Raw genomic sequence first — 21,066 nt, forward strand, 5'->3', positions numbered from 1 at the left:
GAGGAAAACTATATGTCTTGATCAGCAACTTGATTAGTAGTTTTTTGGGGTTTCGGTAATCTCATTGTAATATTTATCTTTAGGTTTAGTGCTAAGTACATAATTAGTCATTGTGAGGTAGTTCAACTTGGAATATGAACAACATTGAAGGACAAATGGTTGGCCTTGTTATCTCTTGCTATTGTAGACGTGTTCTACTAGTTTTCCAACCAAGCAAATTTGTCCTCTGGTTACAACTCCCTCAACCGCTCTAGTATTGATTTCCAATTCGACACTCTCCTCCTCCATCAAGGAGAAGTTTCCCTATAGTTGTGTTAAATCTTCTGCCATTCCGATCTATTACAAGCCAATCCGCTCCTCCACCGAAAGACGATCATGTAGTTTCCTTCACAGTCGGTTATTCTGACTTGAAGAAAGTTTTGCTTCTCACCTAGGGCTTAGTGTCGTAGAGAGAAAAACGCTCATTTCCTAGAGTGAAGAGAAATTGAAGCGATAGATATGTAATTATGATTATAAAACTACTTTTACTTTCAAAGATGTAAGTTAAATAAAAGATATTAAAGAACTTTGAATGAAGAGAATCCCACGTAAGAAAAAGAAAAAGTCAATTCCGTATTTATAAGACCTTACACACATCAAGCATTGCTTTAAGGCAAATGCTTGGGTGTGTGTGGTAGCAAGATCTAGGGCTCTTTTGTAATCAAATTAAATTTGATTTTACGGTTGAAATTAACGCATCGTTTCTAATAATTACTATCTAACTGTTATAATTAAAGAATTGTTCATAATGGTTTAGTCCAACGGTCATAATTAATGTTAAAATAGCAGTTTGTTAATGCACATTAGGTGCAATTTATGTTTCATGCTTTCTATTGTTTTTCTAACAACAACAAAACTCCATCAAAATTGAACTCCGAAAAGCAACACCTTTGCAGTTAAACTCAGAAACATCAAAACCCAATATCGACAACTATAGAATTAGCAACACTATATGGAAAAGTAAACCATAATTTTCATAAAACAAAGGGATAAATGTAAAACTTGTCCTTGTAGTTGGCCCAAGTTACAAATTACTCCATATGGTATAAAAAATAATTTATAGGTCTGTAGTGACCCAAATAATTAACTAAGCTTAGGTCACTTAGTTAGAGAATTAATTTGGATTTTGGGTCACTAAGGACCACTAGAGGGGCATTTTTGGAAATTTGGACTTTCGGACCGGATGTACACTAGGGTTGGCAGACGTATGCTCCTATCTTAGTAGATGACGTATGCATGGGGACCACCGTACGTACATTGTCAATAGTACGCCGTACTCTACCTATAGTACACAGACGTACGCTGGGGACCACAAGGATGTACACTACTTTTGTAATACCCCTTGATTAATACCTGGACGTACAATACAGCCTTTGGACCGTTGTGTAAATAGTACCAGACATACGCCCCAATAGTACCCGGAAGTCTGCTACTTTTCAGAGAAGTTGGTAGCGCAATCTACTATAAATAACCCCTATCCCCCCCTCACTATCACAAGGTCATTTATGCCCCCAGGCTCCTAGAACTCTGTGTGAGTGTTTTGTGAGATTTTGTGAGTTTTGGTGGAGAAGGGAAGGTGGTTCTTGAAGTTTCGGTTAAAGGAGGTAATATCCTTAAGCTTAGTTTGTTTCTTAGATGTTATGTTGTTTAATTGTTAACTTAGTTGTTGGTTTTAAGTTTCTAGCTAGGTTAAGCTTTAATCTTGACGATTTAGTAGTTTATCTTGATTTAATGTGTTTTCTTATACATGGAGGCATTATTTTGAGATAGGAAATCTTAGAAGCATTTTTTGTAGCCCTAGAAGTCGATTTAGGAGGATAGGAGGACAAGTGAACAAAATGAGGTTCTACCTGAAATCCTTCGGAGTGGACGTACGGAATCGAGCCCGAACGTACGATCCAAAGCATTACAGAGAATGCTATTTTGATTGACCATCCGGTAGCTCTAGTTTTTCTGTTATAGGGTTGTTTTAGTGGAATTAGGACTAATAGAAGGTTTTCCACAAATTTGAAGGACCTAAACATGTCAGAGGGATATTCAAAGGATTTAATCGACCCATGTGAGTTTTAACTAACGTAATGCTCGCTGTTATTTTCCATGACTTCACGACTATTTTGTATATCAAAACATGCATATTTGGAACTCTGAGGATTTACACTTGTTGCACATGAACTCTTGCATTTTTGAGAAAAACGTTGTGCTGAATATGTTAACAAAGTGAGACTTGTAAAAAGCATGCATGTAAAATACAGACAAGATAAGTTGCATCGTAGGACATGGTACACCGTTATGTGCGGTAAAATGGCCATGAGCTTACTATACATGTTAACTTTATAGTCAAATATTGTATATCGTTATGTGGGTTTTGGATCCAATGGTTTCGTGACCAAGCGCAGCCATACGTATTGGTTGGTCACTATAGGGCGGACATCATTAGTGGTGTAGGCTACCTGAGGTCTGACTCAGTCATGCCACTAATGGGATGTGCGAGTAGTGTATAATGGCTGGAGCACCGGCATTGTATTACAAGTCCCTCGAGATAGTGTTAATCCTACTGAGAAGGAGTAATATCTCGAGTAAACCATACCGTTAAACTATGACTGTTACTTTATATCATATGCATATATCATATATCTATATCATATCTGTGATATACTATCATGATGGAACTATTGCATACTTTATAAAAACCAGAGTTCATTACAAAAATTGGCATAAGCATTATATGCGTTAACATTCACTAAGTCTTAGACTTACCCCTTTATTTTATGCTTTTCCTTCTCCATTACGAAAAATTGTGCAGTTTAGCTAGCTTAACCAAAGATGCCTTCGGAGTAGACGTGGGTGATCGTGCAGGATCTGATTCGAGTATTTTTTGAGGACTTTGATCCAGTTTGGTTACATTCTATGTGGATTGATGGAGGAACCACCCGAGCTGATATGATCGAGATTGTTATTTCTCTATCTTTACTTAAACTTAGGATTTGATCTGTTGAGCTTTTGTTAAGACAATTATATTATGAATTGTAACCTTATTTGATGATGGTCCGATGATCGGTACATTTGATGATTATCTTTATATTATGAGGTATTTTGTTTACTATGGTGTATGAATGTGTGGTTGTGTATGTAATGCTCTATATTCCTATAGTTTAAAAAGTCTTCTGCTAAGGTCTCTCGTCTCTAAGAGGTTGAAATCCCTGAGTCTTGTCCTACGAAGGATAGGGCTGGGAGACGAACCATAAAATCAATTACTAGTTAATTGACTCGCCCATCGGGGTCGTTACAAGGTCCCTATAGTTGGTCTAAATTACAAATCACTCAATTTGACATAAAAAATAATTTATAGGTCTTCAAGGTAGGCCAAAATAATAGTTTACTCTCTGAAATCAATTTCCGTTAAGTAACTTAATAGAATTTGTTATTTTGTCACGTCGTACCCAATAAAAACGCGACATGTGTTATTATTAATTTTTTACTTTAAAAAATGACAATTAGAATTTTTCACACTATTTTAGGACGTTAGCGAAGATTAGACATAAGCCCTCACTTCACATCATACTGCTATAATAAATTAACCTAATATCTTCTGTTCCCAAAATTTTACCCGTGTGTATGACGTGGAGTGAGGGTTAATGTGTAATCTTAGCTCGCGTCCTAAAATGATGTGAAAAATCCTAGTTGTCATTTTCAAAAGTCAGAAATTAATAATAACACATGCCGCATTTTTTATTAGATATGACGTGGTAAAGTTACTTAACGAAAATTTATTTCAGGGAGTAAACTGTTATCTTGACCTATCTTGTGGACCTATAAATTATTTTTTATATGACATGGAGTGATTTATAATTTAGGCCAACTACAGGGACCTATAAATTATTTTTTATACCATATGGAGAGATTTGTAATGTAAGTTAACCATATGATCAATTTTGCATTTATTCCTAAAGCAAAGCTAAAATAAGAAAAAGAAACCCAAATATTTGTATGATATATGGCTACTGCTTGAACTTAAGCTAATTATGATTAACATTTTAATCTTGGGACAAAAATAGAGAAAACAAAAAAACAGAAAAGAATGCGGACTATAATTGATGGTAGTGTTGTCGTTTTATTATTATTGTGAACTGAAAAAGTAGCGACCAAAATCGAAAGTGATCGAAAAGAAGATAAACACAGAAATGGAAAAGAAGAAGAGAGAAAGAGGTAAAATTGAGAAAGGTAGAAACACGTCAACATCTTATCATCAAGTCTTTTTGGTGAGGGAAGAGTGATGCAATAAAAAAAATAAAAAAAATAAAAAAATTAGTCTTTAGGTTTTATATTTTAAAGAGTTAATATATTTTGCAATTTAATAATGGGTTGATCAATAATCAGTCAAAATAGGGTTAAATTTATTTTATAATTTAATAATGGGCTTTGCTCAAAAGTCATTCAATTTAGGGTTAAGATTTTTGAGATTCTATTTAAGTTTTTTTTTTTTTTTTTTTTTTTGGTACCCATAGACTTATGATATTGAAAAAAATATTTTTTTCTTTGAGAGTTTTGATTGTTATGTTTTTCTGTGGTCGAGACTCTATGTTCGTGTGAACACCAGATTTATCCGGTTGGTGAGACACTGATCATTTATCTTTATTTTTTAGGTAAAGTCTATTTAACCTCCTTAAACTACCACCCCAATGACAATTTACCCTCAAACTATCAATTGTGACAATTTACTTCTCAAGCTACCAAAACAATGATAATGTACCCCGGATTTTAACAAAATGACGAAATTACCCTTACTAAAATAAAAATAAACATACTAAAATTTAATTTTTCTTTTCAAAATTTTAAGGGTATTTTTGTCTTATTAAAAATTTTATAGGGGTAATTTCGCCATTTTGTTAGCATTAAGGGGTACATTATCATTGTTTTAGTAATTTAGGAGGTAAATTGTCGTAGTTGATAGTTTGTGGGGTAAATTACCAATAAATCGGTAGTTTAAGGGGGTTAAATCTTACCCTTATTTTTTTTTCTTGATTCATGCTGCGTTGAAGACGGGTGCGGGCAAGTTCATTTTCTTTTTCTTTTTATTATTTTTTTCTTTGGTGAGTAGAATGAAAATGTTTCCTTTTTGGGTATGGTTACTAAAAATTGTCTGTTTGTTTCTATGACAGGGCTAGCTGGCCCACGTGATGGTGGCCTAAGATGGAGGAAGAGGTTAAAGGGCATGTGAGAGCCTGTCCTCCTCCCTATATATTGCATAAAAGAAGCACGAGAAGCTTGTAGGGGACGCACTATAATTCATACATGATATATGGTACTCCTTGGTAAATGTGAAACAAGAAGGAAAAATTTGAAGGGAAAAGAAAAATTAATTACTTTTTATTATTATTTAAATAAAAAATTCAGGACAAAATAAAATTTTATAAAAAATTTAAAATTTTTATTTACTTTTTACCCCATTAATCATTTCTAAACCAAAAACTATATATCAAGTTCATTATTAATGATCTTTTTAAATCATCTTTTTATATCTACTCATCTACTTCTTTATAAATGATCTTTTTTTAATTGTTTTTTATTTTTGTTTTTGTATTTGAACTATTTATGTCTTAGATCTAATCTGCACAAAGCAGATATGTTTTTTAAATATAATTGCACATAGGTTAGCAGAAGTTTGAAGTCATTTTTATGATATTATAACCTTCATAACTTTTGGCTATAATTTTTCAGAACTGTATACTTAGTAATATAAGAGTTTTATGCTAAAAATTCAGATTCAATGATTAATTAAAAAAATTAATGAAATATGAGAGAAGAAAAGGCAAATGTTATCCCTATTTTGGAAGATTGTTTCAGAATACGTCATTCTCAGTCCACTCTTTTTCCAAATAAGCCAATTTTTTCTTCAAGCATCAGGAAAATAATGCTAAACTCTCTTACATTAGGCTTATAATCTTTTTGACTAAAAGAGATAAAAATAAAAGGTATCACAACTTTCCACTCCACCATGTTTCCTGGAGTCTTTATCCCAAACGGATCATCGTTGCTGTCCACACAATTTCTTTTTCGCTGGCAGATTCGGGTTTATCCCAAATGGATTTGCTTTTTGCAAAAGGTCCACCAAATTTTTCGTTTCGGTTTTTAGTTCTCCATTGCATTGATTAGATTGTTGTATTATCGAGAGACGGCGAAGAAATTGGACTTTGATTGTCATTTAGCTGACGTAGGTATTCTATGTCATCTCCTAGGATAATGTTATAAATTTATTTTGTCACTTCAAAAATAAAGTAATTTTTAAAATTATTATTTAATTAAAATTTAATAGTAATCAATTATAAGCTTAATGATAATTTTAAAAGTTACATTATTTTTAAAATAATACAAATTAAAGAGACAAGAGTTTTAGCATTACTCCATCCGCTAATAACTCCAGTTCATACAAAGTTTTTTTAATTAATTCTTAATTTTTGAAGAAATTATTGAAACTGTCTTTCTAATGTGTGAAAAAAATGAATAAGTGTAGCATTCTTCTCGATATAATAATTGCCTCTCTCATCTCACACAAGCAACCTTGACACTAGCCAATTCTCAGACTTGCAAACCAAGGAAAAATAGGCACAATTTGGTGTGCCAGGGGCAAGAATGGGTAAAGACATGGGGTGTAAGTAATCTGCAAATTTGAATTTGTGGAGTGAAAACTGTAAGAGCATTCCTTGCAGTTTCACCAATCATTTTTTTGATTATTTTAGTGAGGCAATTAATAAAAGTAGTTTAAAGCTTCACTTGTCAAACTCACCATTTTGAAAAGACCGGTTAATAAAATTCATTAACCGCCTATGCGGTTAATCGGCGGTTAGTGGTTAATAACCTTAATAACCGCTAACCGCATTTTAAAGAAAAAATTAAAAAGTTCAATTTTCTTTTTTCTTTTTATTTTTTAAAAAACAAAATGCCGTCGTTTATATGGTAATATGATAATACCCTACTACATACGACATCATTTCTAAATTTTTATATATATTTCAACACAAAAACGACTTCGTTTCATATATATATATGGATAAATGAAAAATTGGTCTCTATGGTTGGCCTAAATTACAAATCTCTCTGTGGTATAAAAAATAATTTATACGTCCTTGTAATTGACCTAAATTACAAATCACTCCATGTGGTATAAAAAATAATTGATAAGTCCTCAGGATAAGCAAAATAACAGTCTACTCCCTAAAATCAATTTCCGTTAAGTAACTTAACAAAATTCATTACTTTGTCACGTAATACTATTATAGTAAATTAACATATTCTTTTATATCCCTGAAATTTTACTCAGTGCGTAACCCTCACTCATTTTTATCTTCCTCGCCATGATTTGTGAGCATTTTGTGAGAATTTGACGGTCACATTTTATGAAGTAGCTGAGGAAGATGAAGATGAAGGAGGGTTACACGTGGGGTAAAATTTTAGGGATATAAGAGATTATGTTAATTTACTGTAGCAATATTAAGTTAATTTATTGTAGCAGTATGCATGAGTGGAGTGAGAGCTGATGTGTAATCTTAGATAGCATCATAAAATGATGTGAAAAATCTTAATTGTTATTTTTGAAAGTCAGAAATTAATAATAACACATGTCGTGTTTTTATTAGGTATGACGTGGCAAGTGACATATTTTGTTAATTACTTAATGGAAATTGATTTCATGAAGTAAACTGTTAAATATTTTGGCATACCTTGAATACCAATAAATTATTTTTTATACCACATGTACTATTAACTCAACAAATGAATAGAAAATAATATAAATTTTCTCGCTTCTTCCCTATTCTTTGAAAAAGTTAAAAAAATATATAAAAAAGTATTTGACAAAAAAATATTTAAATGAAATAGTAAAATTTGATAGTTAAAATAGTGAGACGGTTGGAGTGCTTTAAAAAAACAGATAGTTAAAATAGAGAAAATTATACTTTTAGTTATTTTGGTGAGTAATATTTAGTGAGTCTGTTAAGAATGCTCTAAGCCAACAAAATTACAGATGTAAGTCCATGCTTATTGGCATTAAAATTAAATTATAAGAAGAATGGCAAAATTGCCGTTACATGCCCAATTACCATAGCCATACGACGTAAGTCTCATTTTACCAACAAAAACACCCAATTCAATAGGATTTGAGACCTACACGACCGTCCACTTTTAAAATACAAATGTCCAAGTTAAAAATGAAGAGGATTGGATTTGAGGGAGGCAATCGGTTTCATGGGGGAAGATATTATATTTTGGGGTCAATGCTTATAAAGTTTATCATTGTTTACACAACTTTAAGGTTACCATAGTCCCATCCTTGTACACATGTCCAGCATTTTCAATAAAGATATAAGTTATATAACATACGTGTGAATCACATGAAAACTAATAATTTTAGTATACATACTTATATTAATTGTGATATATAATTGAAGAGAGATAAATGTGTGTGAGAGAGAATGGGGACTATAATTGATGCCTGATGGTAGTGTTGTTGTCTTTTTCTTATTGGGACCATCCACCCAAAGAAACCTAACCAAAAGAGATGGCAAATGGAGGTGTATACACCTTATACATCTTTTTCAACGACCCATTTTGATCATTTTATTTTGACCTTTTTCCTTGTCCCATCCTTCCATAATGTCCACACGGTAACCAGCAGAAAATCACGTGGGTAAGAAAAAAGCATGGACCTGAGGGACGGCCAAAAACAAAAGTTTCCGACATGAAGTTCCTCTGGTTCCTCCTCTGGTTGGAGTTTCTTCAGTTTTCATCACATTCACAGGTGAAGGATGGATAGAAGGCCTATACTTGTATTTACGCAATACTTTATAAATAGGGATCATTGTATTTTAAAAAAATCAAGTTAATGAGTACAATGTAACTCTTAGAGGTATTCCAAGTGATTAATCTAAGTTTTTATCACCGAATCACCCATAAATTGTGCTATATATGTGGGAGACAGAATGGGACTATAATTGATGCCTGATGGTAGTGTTGCTGTCTTTTTCTTATTGGGACCGTCCACCCAAAGAAACCTAACCAAAAGAGATGCAGATTCAATTTGCATACTAGGAGGCAAACATGAAAAAAGTACAGTCCAATATGACAAGTCAATAAATACCCAAGTAATAGTAGAAACCATTTATTTATTTATTTTTTATTCCCTAAAGTTGATGTGGCTTTTAAAATTACCATTAATTTTTAGATAAATTATACTTAAATTTTGATCCAATAGTGATTTTTATGCCTTATGTGCCGTGTGGTTTCAGACTTTCAATTACCCAAGCCAAACTGACCACTCTACTCTAAAACATTCTATCTACAATCTGTAGAAAAATAAGCACACTCCTATACTCTGTTGTTCTATACATCCGAATACAAAAACTCACATTTACAATTCACTCAGCAATCAACTATATTCTATACTATGCACCAACAATAGTATCTAGCAAATATTGTAGCTTCTTAGACGTTTCCTTCTTAAATTTCATACTTGGTCTCAAGCAAATGATAAAAAAAATGTAAAATTAGTCATTGGGATTTTTCTGACTTACAATTAGCTTCTTGTGGTACTAAAATGAATTTAAAGGTCTTTGAGTTATGCCAAAAAATAATTTAGTCCCTACAATCAAATTTCGTCTACTAATTTAATATATTCTGTTAGTGTGACATTAACTTAAATAAGACAAGTATTACAATTTTAATGATTATAATTTTTTACGCTATCAGAATCTATTAAGTCAGTTTACGGAATTTGACAGTAGGAACTAAATTATTATTTTTTGGATATCTTAAGGATATTTGAATTCATTTTGATATCACATAGAGTTAATTGTAAATTAAGTAAACCACATCAACTAATTTTGCATTTTTTTTTAAAAAAAAAAAAAAATTGAAAATTTTGTGGGACTTGATGAACTATATCATTGGATTGGATCCCTCAAAAATCAACTGTGAGCTTGGTGTCATCTTGATTATGGTAGGCAGGGACGGAGCCAGGAAATTTTATGGGAGGGGGCCAGCCAAATTTTTTTTTTCGGTTCTTTAGAATTTTTTTATTAAAAAAAATTATTTTTGTTGTTTTTTATGAACTAAAGACTACCGTAAGGGCAAAAAAAAGTGGACATTTGAAAGTAAGGGCCAAAAATAAAAAACTTAGTGGGTATGGGCCAACAAAATTAAAAATAGGGCCAAAAGTTTTTATTGGATATGGCCAAAAAATTTAAAAGTAAGGCCAATTTTTTTGTTTTGGAGGGGGCCAAATGACTAGAATTAAAACTTTAACTTTACTTTTTTTAATTTTTTAATTTTTTTTTACTTATAATATTTTTTTCCTTATTTTGGGGGGGGGGGGGGGGGGGGGACCATGGCCCACCCCGGTCCCCCCCTCCCTCCGTCTCTGATGGTAGGTACAGTTTTGAAAAAAAAAAAAAAATCACCTAAAATAGCAAATCCAATGTATTGGACCCAACAAAGAAATGCTATTTCTTGAGCGTCATGACTTAATGCCTTGACAAGTTGGCATGATGCTATGCAGAGTGCAGAGCTCAAAGTCACACAAAAAAGTAGTTTCAAGTCTCAAATCAGGTCTGGAGTTTGGTCAGAAGCCAACGGGAAGAAACTAATTGGATGGGGGTATTTCCGGTTTTCTATGTTGCAAAGGGGGGAAAATGTGAAAAGAAAAATTATGGGGGGACAAATATAGCATTTTGGAGGGACAATTTTTTAAAAATAACATATTCTAAGAAGAATTTTAAAACTTTTAGGGGAGGGGGTGGGACGAATGTCCCCCAATAGTATATGTGGGTCTGCCCCTAGGACTCATACACGTCTCTTAAAGGCTCCGTTTGCCAACAGTGCCAAGAGGCCAGGAACCGCACTCAGCTACAGTGCAATCCTTTAAAAAATAGTTTTTTTTTTTTTTTTTTTCAAAAAAAAAAAAAAGAAAAATATTAAAAAACTTCTTAAAAAAAAAACAAACGGAGAAAGAGATCGGCCTTGGCCAAAATGGGGTGGCCGAACCACCCCATTTTTGGCCAAGGGGGTGGCTCCCATGGCCGGCATGGGGGTGGTTCGAACCACCCCCATGGCCAAGGGGGTGGTCTGGCCACCCACTTGGCCAAAAAAAAAAAAAAAAAAAAGGGGACCGGGTGCATTTGAGAGTGGCCGGACCACCCTCAAGGGGCTGGGGTGGTTTCGGCCACCCCATACCGGCTGTATAGGGTGGTTCGAACCACCACCATGGCCAAGGGGGTGGTCCGGCCACCCCCTTGGCCAAAAAAAAAAAGGGGGACCGGGTGCATTTGGGGGTGGCCGGACCACCCCCAAGGGGCTGGGGTGGTTTCGGCCACCCCATACCGGCCGTAAGGGGTGGTTCAAACCACCCCCACGGCCAAGGGGGTGGTCCGGCCACCCCCTTGGCCAAAAAAAAAAAATGGGACCGAGTGCATTTGAGGGTAGCCGGACCAACCCCAAGGGGCTGGGGTGGTTTCGGCCACCCCATACCGGCCGTATGGGGGTGGTTCGAACCACCCCCGTGGCCAAGGGGGTGGTCCAGCCACCGCCTTGGCCAAAAAAAAAAAAAAAAAACAAGGGACCGTGTGCATTTGGGGGTGGCCGGACCACCCCCAAGGGGCTGGGGTGGTTTCGGCCACCCCATACCGGCTGTATGGGGTGGTTCGAACCAGCCCCATGGCCAAGGGGATGGTCCGGCCACCCCCTTGGCCAAAAAAAAAAAAAAGGGGACCGGGTGCATTTGGGGGTGGCCGGACCACCCCCAAGGGACTGGGGTGGTTTCGGCCACCCCATACCGGCCGTATGGGGTGGTTCGAACCACCCCCAGCCCCTTGGGGGTGGTCCGGCCACCCCCAAATGCATCGGTCCCCTTTTTTTTTTGGCCAAGGGGGTGGCCGGACCACCCCCTTGGCCATGGGGGTGGTTCAAACCACCCCCATATTAGCCATGGGGATGGCTCCAACCACCCCCTTGGCCAAAAATGGAGTGGTTCGGCCACCCCATTTTGGCCAAGGGGGTGGCCGGACCACCCCCTTGGCCATGGGGGTGGTTCAAACCATCCCCATATCAGCCATGGGGGTGGCTCCAGCCACCCCATTTGCCAAAAATGGGGTGGTTCGGCCACCCCATTTTGGCCAAGGCCGATCTCTTTCTCCGTTTGTTTTTAAGAAGTTTTTTAATATATATATATATATATATATATATATATATATATATTTTAAGAAAAAAAAAAAAAAACTATTTTTTAAAGGATTGCACTGTAGCTGGAACAGTACCGTTCCAGCTACAGTGCAGTTCCTAGCCTCTTGGCACTGTTGGCAAACAGAGCCAAAGAAACCTCGCGCTTGCTGTCCATGCCTCCCGAAGGCTTGACTTTTCAGTTCTTTTTTTCATCTTTCTTTTCCATTTATGATGAAAAATAAGTATAAAATTATTATGATTATTTTATATAATTTATTGCTGAAGTTTCTTCTCTTTTTCCAATTTTTTGTTTGAAGTTTATTATAAAAGGTAATCTCGTTATAGTAGTAATGGAAAGATAGACATCAACATTTTCTGTACAATGACGTAGGTAGCTGAGCAATCAAAAATGCGCTATACAACAGATAGAGCCAAGTGGCTTTTACCCATCATGCTTGATCACGCTCCTGTTGTCCAACCAGAAAAATGATTGGGGTGAAGAAAATTTTTATATTTGATTCATATTTTTTTACAATAATTTTTAGATTTGTAAATTTATGTAGACCTTACATAAGTTAATAGTGAACTCCACAAATTTAATGATTAATTAATTATAAAAAAATATAAGCTAAATATGAAAAATTTATTAACGCATAACATTTCTCGCCCAATAATAATACTACTTACCCAGCGGCGAAACTTCTTTGGACAACCCAACACAAACACGTGTCTTGACCAAAGAGACATAACAGTTGGCCCTCGTTTGCTGATCATACATGTCATTGTAAGTAACCCACGTGACTGTAGTGAGTCTATCATTACTTGTTGAAGTTTCTTCAATCTTCACATTCACAAATCACAAGTGAAGGATGGATAGAGGGCATGATGAGAAAGCCAATATGGATGCACTCTATGAAGCATCACGAGATGGGTGTGTGAGCACCTTGACCACATTGATCCAAAGGGATGCACTCATCCTTGATAGAGTTTTACTCACATCTTTCGGTGAGACTCCCTTACTGATGCAGCCTGACTATGTGGAAGCGAATAAAACAATACAATAAGAAAGATAAATAATTCTTAGATCTTGAGTTTATCATGGATCTGAGAATTCTTCTCAAAACAATAGAGTCTATCTAGGGTTTTAAGGAAAATATGAAAAAAACTCCTCTGAGTCATTTTTATTGAAAGAAAACTGATCAAATAAAATAAACGGTCTTTTCACGAGGCTATAATTATGTATTTATAGCCCCAAAACCCCTAGTACTAATAAAGAACGGAATTAGGGTTCCTACAACCCTAATCCTAGTAAAACAGGTAAACTAAGTCGGTTTAAAACAAATAACAGTGGAAAAATAACATAGAAAGCCTCGAGTGCACTCGATCGCAGATAGAGTGCGATCGATCGCACTACTAGGGACTTGTGCACTCGATCGTAGGTGCGGTCGCAGTTCTAGGGACTCCTGCGCTCAATCATGCGCTCGATCGCCGAAACAGGGGCCATCGGTCATAGTTCTAGGGACTTCATTCTCCAAAACAGGGGAACTACGCTCGATCACAGTCAAGGTGCGATCGATCGCAGTTCCAGAGGCTACTTCTTTTGCTGCGCAAGTCTGGGATCGTGTCACCATCTTCTGGGGCGTCTTCACACAGTTATCCATTCGGGCCTTCCTCATATACTCCCAGGCATTGTAGTCTACATCATCCTCACCAGGTTGAACAGAATTTGCCCTCGAATTCGCATCCTCCTCCGATGAATCTTCCATAAAGGGCACAAGATGCTTGACATTGAAGACATCGGATGTCTTGATATGACTGGGCAACTTCAACTGATATGCATTGGGGTTGATCTTCTTCACAATCTCCACCGGACCAATCTTGCGAGCCGCTAATTTATTGTACTCGCCAATAGGAAATCTATCTTTAGTGAGCACCGCCCATACAAAATCACCTTCTTCAAATTCCACAGCACGCCGCTTCTTGTCCGCATCTGCCTTGTACTTGGCCGTAGAGTCTTCAAATTTCTTGATGGTTAACTTGTGGCCCTCCTGTATATGTGCAATAAGGTCCTCCGCCTTGGTATTTATTTTATTTAAATCAGGGAGAGGTGCTAAATCCAGTGGTGCCTGAGGATTACTCCCATAGATAATGGTGAACGGACTAAGGCCGGTGCTTCGGTTGGTGGATCGGTTGTAGGCAAACTCAGCTTGGTACAACTACTGGTCCCATGACTTGAGGTGTTCACCCACTAAGCTTCTAAGCAATGCCCTTAATGACCGATTAACAACTTCCGTTTGCCCATCCGTTTGTGGATGGTAAGCACTACTGAAATCAAGTCTCGTGTGAGATAACTCCCACAAGCACCGCCAAAAGTGGTTAAGGAATCGCGTGTCGCGATCGGAAACTATGGACAATGGAAGGCCGTGGAGGCGGTAGACTTCTCAAAAATATAATTGCGCCACGTTCACGGCATCGGCAGTCTTTTTACACGCAATAAAATGAACAATCTTAGAGAATCGATCAACTACAACAAAGATGAAATCATTACCTTTTTGGGTCCGAGGTAAACCAAACACAAAGTCCATGCTCACGTTAGTCCACGGGCCCTCCGGAATGGGTAGTGGCATATATAAACCGGCATTTGTAGCCGCTCCGTTTGATACTTGGCACACCCTACAGCAGCGCACCAACTTCTCCACCTCCTTTCTCATTCTTGGCCAATAAAACTTCTCCGCCACCAACTGGAACGTTTTGTCCCACCCCATGTGCCCTTCATTATGGCGCTCTTGAACAATCCGCAACCGGAGACTACCCTTGGGGATGCATAGCTGAGTGCCCTTGAAGAGGAACCCATTATGCAGCCCAAAATCACTCCGATTACCCAACAACACCTCATCAACAATTGGGCCAAAAAGAGGGTTAGTTGATAAAGAATCCTTTAAAAGGTCAAAACCAATTACCTCATTTGCCATGGTGGTCAAGAGTGTTGACTTTCGGCTAAGGGCGTCGGCCACTTTGTTCAAAGCTCCCGACTTGTGGTTGATGGTGAAGGAGAATTATTGCACATATGCAGCCCACTTTGCATGCCGGGAGGAGAGCTTATCTTGACTGTTGAGGTGCTTCAACGCCTCATGATCTGAGTACAAAATGAAATCATTGTAGGCGTGGTAGGAACTCCAATGCCTCAATGATTGTACTAATGTGTAAAACTCCACATCATAGGTGCTATAGTTGAGCCTTGAACCACTCAACTTCTCACTAAAAAATGCCACCGGTCTTCCACCTTGACTTAGAACCCCTCTAATGCCGACCTTGGAAGCGTCACAATGCAACTCAAATGGATCTTCAAAATTCGGAAGGACAAGTAGTGGAGCCGTTGTCAACTTGAGTTTAATTAATTCAAATGCTTTGGTAGCCTCCTCACTCCAAGAGAATTTCCCCGCCTTCATACACTCTGTGATAGGTGCCATGATGGTGCTAAAATTATGAATGAAACGCCTATAAAAGGACACCAACCCATGGAAACTTCTTACCTCGTGTAATGTTGTAGGAATGAGCTAGTCCCGAATGGCCGCCACTTTTGATTCGTCCACCACTAACCCGTCTTTAGACACCACATAGCCAAGAAAAAGCACCGAATCTGTCATGAATTAGCACTTGGTCGATGATGCATAGAACTTCTCTTTTCGGAGCACTTGAAGTACTTCCCTTACATGTAGAAGGTGCGTCTCTCTATTGGGGCTGTAAATGAGTATATCATCAAAGTACACGACGACAAACCTCCCTATAAAAGGCCAAAAAGCTTGGTTCATCACCCTCATGAACGTGCTAGGTGCATTAGATAATCCGAACGGCATTACCAACCATTCAAAGAGTCCTTCCCGCGTTTTGAATGCTGTTTTCCACTCATCACTTGGTCGCACCCGAATTTGATGGTATCCACTCCTTATGTCCAGCTTGGTGAATATCATTGCCCCACTCAATTGATCTAATAAATCATCCAACCGGAGAATAGGGAACCGATATCTCACGGTGATCTTATTTATGGCCCTACTATCCACGCACATCCTCCATGAACCATCCTTCTTAAGGGTGAGTAAAACCGGTACTGCACAAGGACTCAAGCTCTCTCGAATGTGTCCTTTGGCTAATAACCTCTCCACTTGTCGCCTCAATTCTTCATGCTCTTTGGGGCTTATGCGGTAGTGTGGTCGATTGGGTAAGCTCGATCCCGGCACCAAATCAATTTGGTGTTGTATGTCACGTAGAGGAGGTAGCTCATCGGGTAACTCAATAGGAAATACATCTACAAATTCTTCGACTAACCCCTTGACTTCTTTCGGCACCTCTTCTACCTTCTTGCCTTCTTTACACACTAGTAAGTATCCACAATCTGCTTCTGGGATCTCCTTAACGAACTCATGTCTGGCCAACAATGTTTGACACGTTCCAGTTGAAGGTTTGGGACTTTCACCCGGATCGGGGAGGAGAGTGAGCTTCACATTGTCAACCAAGAAGCTATAGGTGTTCTTCCTTCCATCATGATGCGCATTCCTATCATATTGCTATGGTCTCCCAAGTAATATATGGCACGCATCCATTGCCACCACGTCACACCACATCTTATCCTTATATCTTTTCCCAATTGAAAAACTCACAAGGCAACGTTTAGACACAATTACCTCGTCTCCTTTCTTGAGCCACTCCAAGCGATATGGTGTAGGGTGCTTCTCCGTTGCAAGGCCCAATTTTCGAACCGCTTCCTCAGCCACGACGTTCTCACAGCTGCCCCCATCAATAACAAGTTTGCACCCTTTGCCCCCAACCGTGCAAATTGTGTGGAAAAGATTATGGCGTTGTCCGTCATCCCCCTCCACCTTCTGCGGTGTATATCATATCCTTCGCACCATTAATAAAGGAGTGTCATCTCTTGTGGCAAATTCTTTTTCGGCCCCATCGAAGTCGTCGAAGTTTGTTGCGTACTCTTCTCCATCGCCTTGCTCATCGAAGGCTTCTCCCAAATCAACGAGTAGGGCCTTTCCATACATTTCACCTTTGTGACAATCCGCCATCCGATGGCCCATCTCTCCACAACGAAAACACTTGGGCCCGGTTGCAACCCCGGGTCGTCTTGGCTGCCCCATGGGTGTGGGGTTCTTACTTGGGCTGTTCACTTGGGAAGGGGTCTCCCGAGTTGTGAACGGAACTCTTGAACGGTTGTAACTTCCACCGTCATTACGTCCAAATGAGTTGAATGACCCATGTGCCGACGCTTTCTCAATTAACAACTCCCTTTGATGAGCCTCCGACACCTTGGAGGGGTCAAATAGGTTCAATGTGTCTTGAATTTGTGGCCGCAAACTCCCAATATACCGAGACACTAATTGCGCTTCCGTCTCGGACAAATCAACTCGTGTCAATAATTTGTAGAACTCCTCTGTGTATTCATCTACGGACTTCAAACCTTGACTCCAATTTTGTAGCCGTTGATACATGGTTCATAGGTAATTGTGTGGTAAAAAGGCAGGTCGCATCTTTCCCAATAATTGTTCCCAATTGTCGAGCTTTCCCTTGCCCTTGCGTGCCCTAGCTTGCTTCAATTGCTGCCACCATGCCGTAGCCCTTCCCCGAAATTTGGTTGCGAGTAAAGAAAGTCGCCGATCTTCCGGCACATCCTTGAAGTCGAGAATCTCTTCAACTGCCGCTACCCAATCCAAAAATTCTTCGGGTTCAAGACCCCCGTGGAATTCTGGAATCTCAAGTTTGAACCCGCTCTCCCCCCGATTAGCATGAGCTTGCGCAGGGGGTCGACGGCCCTGCGTTCGGTGCTCCGCAAAAGGGTTTGCAAATCCATGCCCATCGTCGTCTTCATCTTCCTACTCCTGCATACGTGGTGGAGGTCGATGTAAGCGCCAGTCATGGAGGCGTGCGTCGGCCAGTTGGGTAGTGAGGTCTTCAATTTGATCCCTCATAGCTGCAATCTGCCCTTCCTCGCACCTTCCCGATGTCGCCTCATGTTTTTTATGAAATGAATCGTTGCGTTCGTACACGTCATGCAAAGTTGCAAAATGGTTGCCCTTCCTCCCCCTTGTGTTTGGAGCCATGGAAAGTGACAGAGCTTTGATACCAACTGATGCAGCCTGACTATGTGGAAGCGAATAAAACAATACAAGAAGAAGGATAAATAATTCTTAGATCTTGAGTTTATCAAGGATCTGAGAATTCTTCTCAAAACAATAGAGTCTATCTAGGGTTTTAAGGGAAATATGTAGAAAACTCCTCTGAGTAATTCTTATTGAAAGAAAACTGATCTAATAAAATAAACTGTCTTTTCACGAGGCTATAATTATGTATTTATAGCCCCAAAACCCCTAATACTAATAAAGAACGGAATTAGGGCTCCTACAACCCTCATCCTAGTAAAATAAGTAAACTAAGTCGGTTTAAAACAAATAACAGCGGAAGAATAACATAGAAAGCCCCGAGTGCCCTCGATTGCAGGTAGAGTGCGATCGATTGCACTACTAGGGACTTGTGCGCTCGATCGCAGGTGTGGTCGCAGTTCCAGGGACTCCTGCACTCAATCATCCGCTCGATCGTCGAAACAGGGGCCATCGGTCGCAGTTCCAGGGACTTCATTCTCCAAAACAGGGGCACTGTGCTCGATCGCAGTCAAGGTGTGATCGATCGCAGTTCTAGGGGCTACTTCTTTTGCTGCGCAAGTCTGGGATCGTGTCACCATCTTCTGGGGCGTCTTCATACACTTATCCATTCGGGCCTTCCTCATATACTCCCAGGCATTGTAGTTTACATCACTTACACATAGCTGCTTTGCTTGGTCACTTTGAATTTAGTAAAGCACTTCTAGGCAAGAAACCTAAACTTGCAGAAGAGGTGGATTCGCTAGGACGAATCCCTCTTCACTTGGCTTCTGCTGAGGGTCACACTGAGATTGTAAGAGCATTGTTGCTAGTAAATGCAGATGTTTGCGTCGTTCGTGATCAAGATGAGAGAATTCCTCTCCATTTAGCCGCAATGAGAGGACGAATAGAGACTATGAGACTGTTAATTCATGCTCAACCAACGCCCATCTTGGTGAATCTCAACGGAGATAGTGTGTTGCACTTGTGTGTTCGAAACAAGCATCTGGAGGCTTTGAAATTGTTAGTGGCATCAGCTAATGGTAACAAATCATTCCTTAGCTCCAAAGACCGTGATGACAACTCCATATTGCATTTAGCAGTGATGCTTAAGCAAATGAAGGTGTGTTAACAATATTTCTGCCTACTAATCTCTTAGACGAGCATTTTCTTTTTCTAGTTAATTATATATAAAATATAAACTATTTTAGATCTACTTCTTGTTTTTCCTTCCTTTAATTTGCAAGTCTGTTTCTATTCATAAAGTATGACTAAATTTAGTAATTAGAAGAAAGATATATGTGTAGAATAACTAAAATGTCATTCAATGGGTGTGTGTGGTTGAATTAAATTTATTTGGGTTGTTTCGATGGAAGTGTTTTTACAGTTTCTAGTAGCAGCTGGAAGGAACAATAGAGCGTTGTCTTTGTGCAGGTCATAAATTACTTACTTTCAGTACTAGAAATAAAAAGAGAGGCTAATTCCAAGAACAAGTATGGTCAAACAGCTTTAGATGTCTTAGAGGCCTCTAACGTTTATCCAAGAGATTTTAAATATGCTGAAATCAAAAACATTCTAAAGGAAGCCGGTGTCAAAACATCAATTGATGATCAATCATGGCTTAAGAGAGGGTGGAGGCGCATTTGTTCTTCGTTAGGTAGACGCTTGAAGCACCAAGGAAATTGGATCGATGAAACACGTGGCACTTTGATGGTAGTTGCCACTGTGATGGCAACCATTGCTTTCCAAGTCGGGATCAACCCACCAGGTGGTGTTTGGCAAGAATATGTAAAAACAGAAGATAAAAGTCAAGCTTGTACGGAAGAAATATGTGAAGCTGGCACAGGGATTTTATCTTATTTGTGGCCAGAAGAGTACCAACTCTTGTTAAAATTCAATACCACCTCTTTCATTGCATCTGTGTGCATCGTACTCTTGGTCATTAGTGGATTTCCTCTTACGAGCAAGTTCTCTGTATGGTTTTTATCGTTAACCATGACTACCTCAGTTGTGTTCATGACGCTTACCTATCTGTTTGCACTAGATTTGATTACCTCGTTTGGCGTTTTAGATAATATTAACAAGTTCGCCGACAATGTAACAGAAGTTTGGATTGGAGTGATTGTGATTACTAGCGTAATTCAAATAATTCGCCCACTCTATTGGATGGTGAATAAGTTGCGCAATTCCAAGCGTAAGTCAACAAAGTCTCCAGCAAAAGAACCAGCTAATGGCTAGGAGGAAAACTCTCTTGATCAGTAATTTGATTAGGAATTTTTAGGGGGTTTGGGTAATCTCATTGTAGTATTTATCTTTAGGTTTAGTACTAAGTTCATAATTAGTCACTGTGAGGTAGTTCAACTTGGAATACGTACAGCATTGAAGGACAAATGGTTGGCCCTGTTATCTCTTGCTATTGTGGTATGTGTTCTATTAGATTGTTATGCTAATGATTTTGGGCGTGTTTTGTTGCTAACTTTTGTCCGAATTTGGATATTGTTTGATGTTTTATGGAGACATTTTTGGTCTTTTATTGTAAACTCATAAAATTTAATATTTTCCACCTTGCTGTAATCTAGCATAGGTTGATGATATATATAATATGAAGAGTTATAATTCAAATTCAAATGTACAAATTCTTTTGAGATAATGTAATCTATCTATACAATTTCAAATATGT

At 38.4% G+C, this 21,066-nt stretch overlaps 2 protein-coding genes across 2 annotated transcripts; one reads left to right on the top strand and one right to left on the bottom strand.

The window, feature by feature from the left end:
- Positions 1 to 13,115: 13,115 nt before the first annotated feature.
- On the top strand, positions 13,116 to 20,624 carry LOC132185361 (uncharacterized). Its single transcript, XM_059599144.2, has 3 exons — positions 13,116 to 13,261; positions 19,062 to 19,509; positions 19,821 to 20,624. The coding sequence occupies exons 1-3, from the start codon at positions 13,116 to 13,118 to the stop codon at positions 20,622 to 20,624; spliced, it is 1,398 nt and encodes a 465-aa protein (XP_059455127.2).
- On the bottom strand, positions 15,897 to 17,741 carry LOC132190736 (uncharacterized). The gene is made up of 3 exons (XM_088518109.1): positions 17,230 to 17,741; positions 16,929 to 17,031; positions 15,897 to 16,811 (listed from the first exon to the last, which is right to left on the bottom strand). The coding sequence occupies exons 1-3, from the start codon at positions 17,739 to 17,741 to the stop codon at positions 15,897 to 15,899; spliced, it is 1,530 nt and encodes a 509-aa protein (XP_088374235.1).
- Positions 20,625 to 21,066: the final 442 nt, after the last annotated feature.

The sequence above is a fragment of the Corylus avellana genome, chromosome 7, assembly GCF_965113065.1.
Source record: "Corylus avellana chromosome 7, dhCorAvel1.hap1.2, whole genome shotgun sequence".
NCBI classification, from domain to species: Eukaryota; Viridiplantae; Streptophyta; class Magnoliopsida; order Fagales; family Betulaceae; genus Corylus; species Corylus avellana.

Coding starts and splice junctions, on each gene's coding strand:
- LOC132190736 (XM_088518109.1), bottom strand. CDS start 17,741: ATGTATCAACGGCTACAAAATTGGAGTCAAGGTTTGAAGTCCGTAGAT. Junction 17,032..17,229: donor GAGCAAGGCGATGGAGAAGA/GTACGCAACAAA, acceptor TGATGGGGGCAG/CTGTGAGAACGTCGTGGCTG. Junction 16,812..16,928: donor GGCTCAAGAAAGGAGACGAG/GTAATTGTGTCT, acceptor GGGAGACCATAG/CAATATGATAGGAATGCGCA.
- LOC132185361 (XM_059599144.2), top strand. CDS start 13,116: ATGGATAGAGGGCATGATGAGAAAGCCAATATGGATGCACTCTATGAA. Junction 13,262..19,061: donor ACATCTTTCGGTGAGACTCC/CTTACTGATGCA, acceptor TAGTTTACATCA/CTTACACATAGCTGCTTTGC. Junction 19,510..19,820: donor TGATGCTTAAGCAAATGAAG/GTGTGTTAACAA, acceptor GTCTTTGTGCAG/GTCATAAATTACTTACTTTC.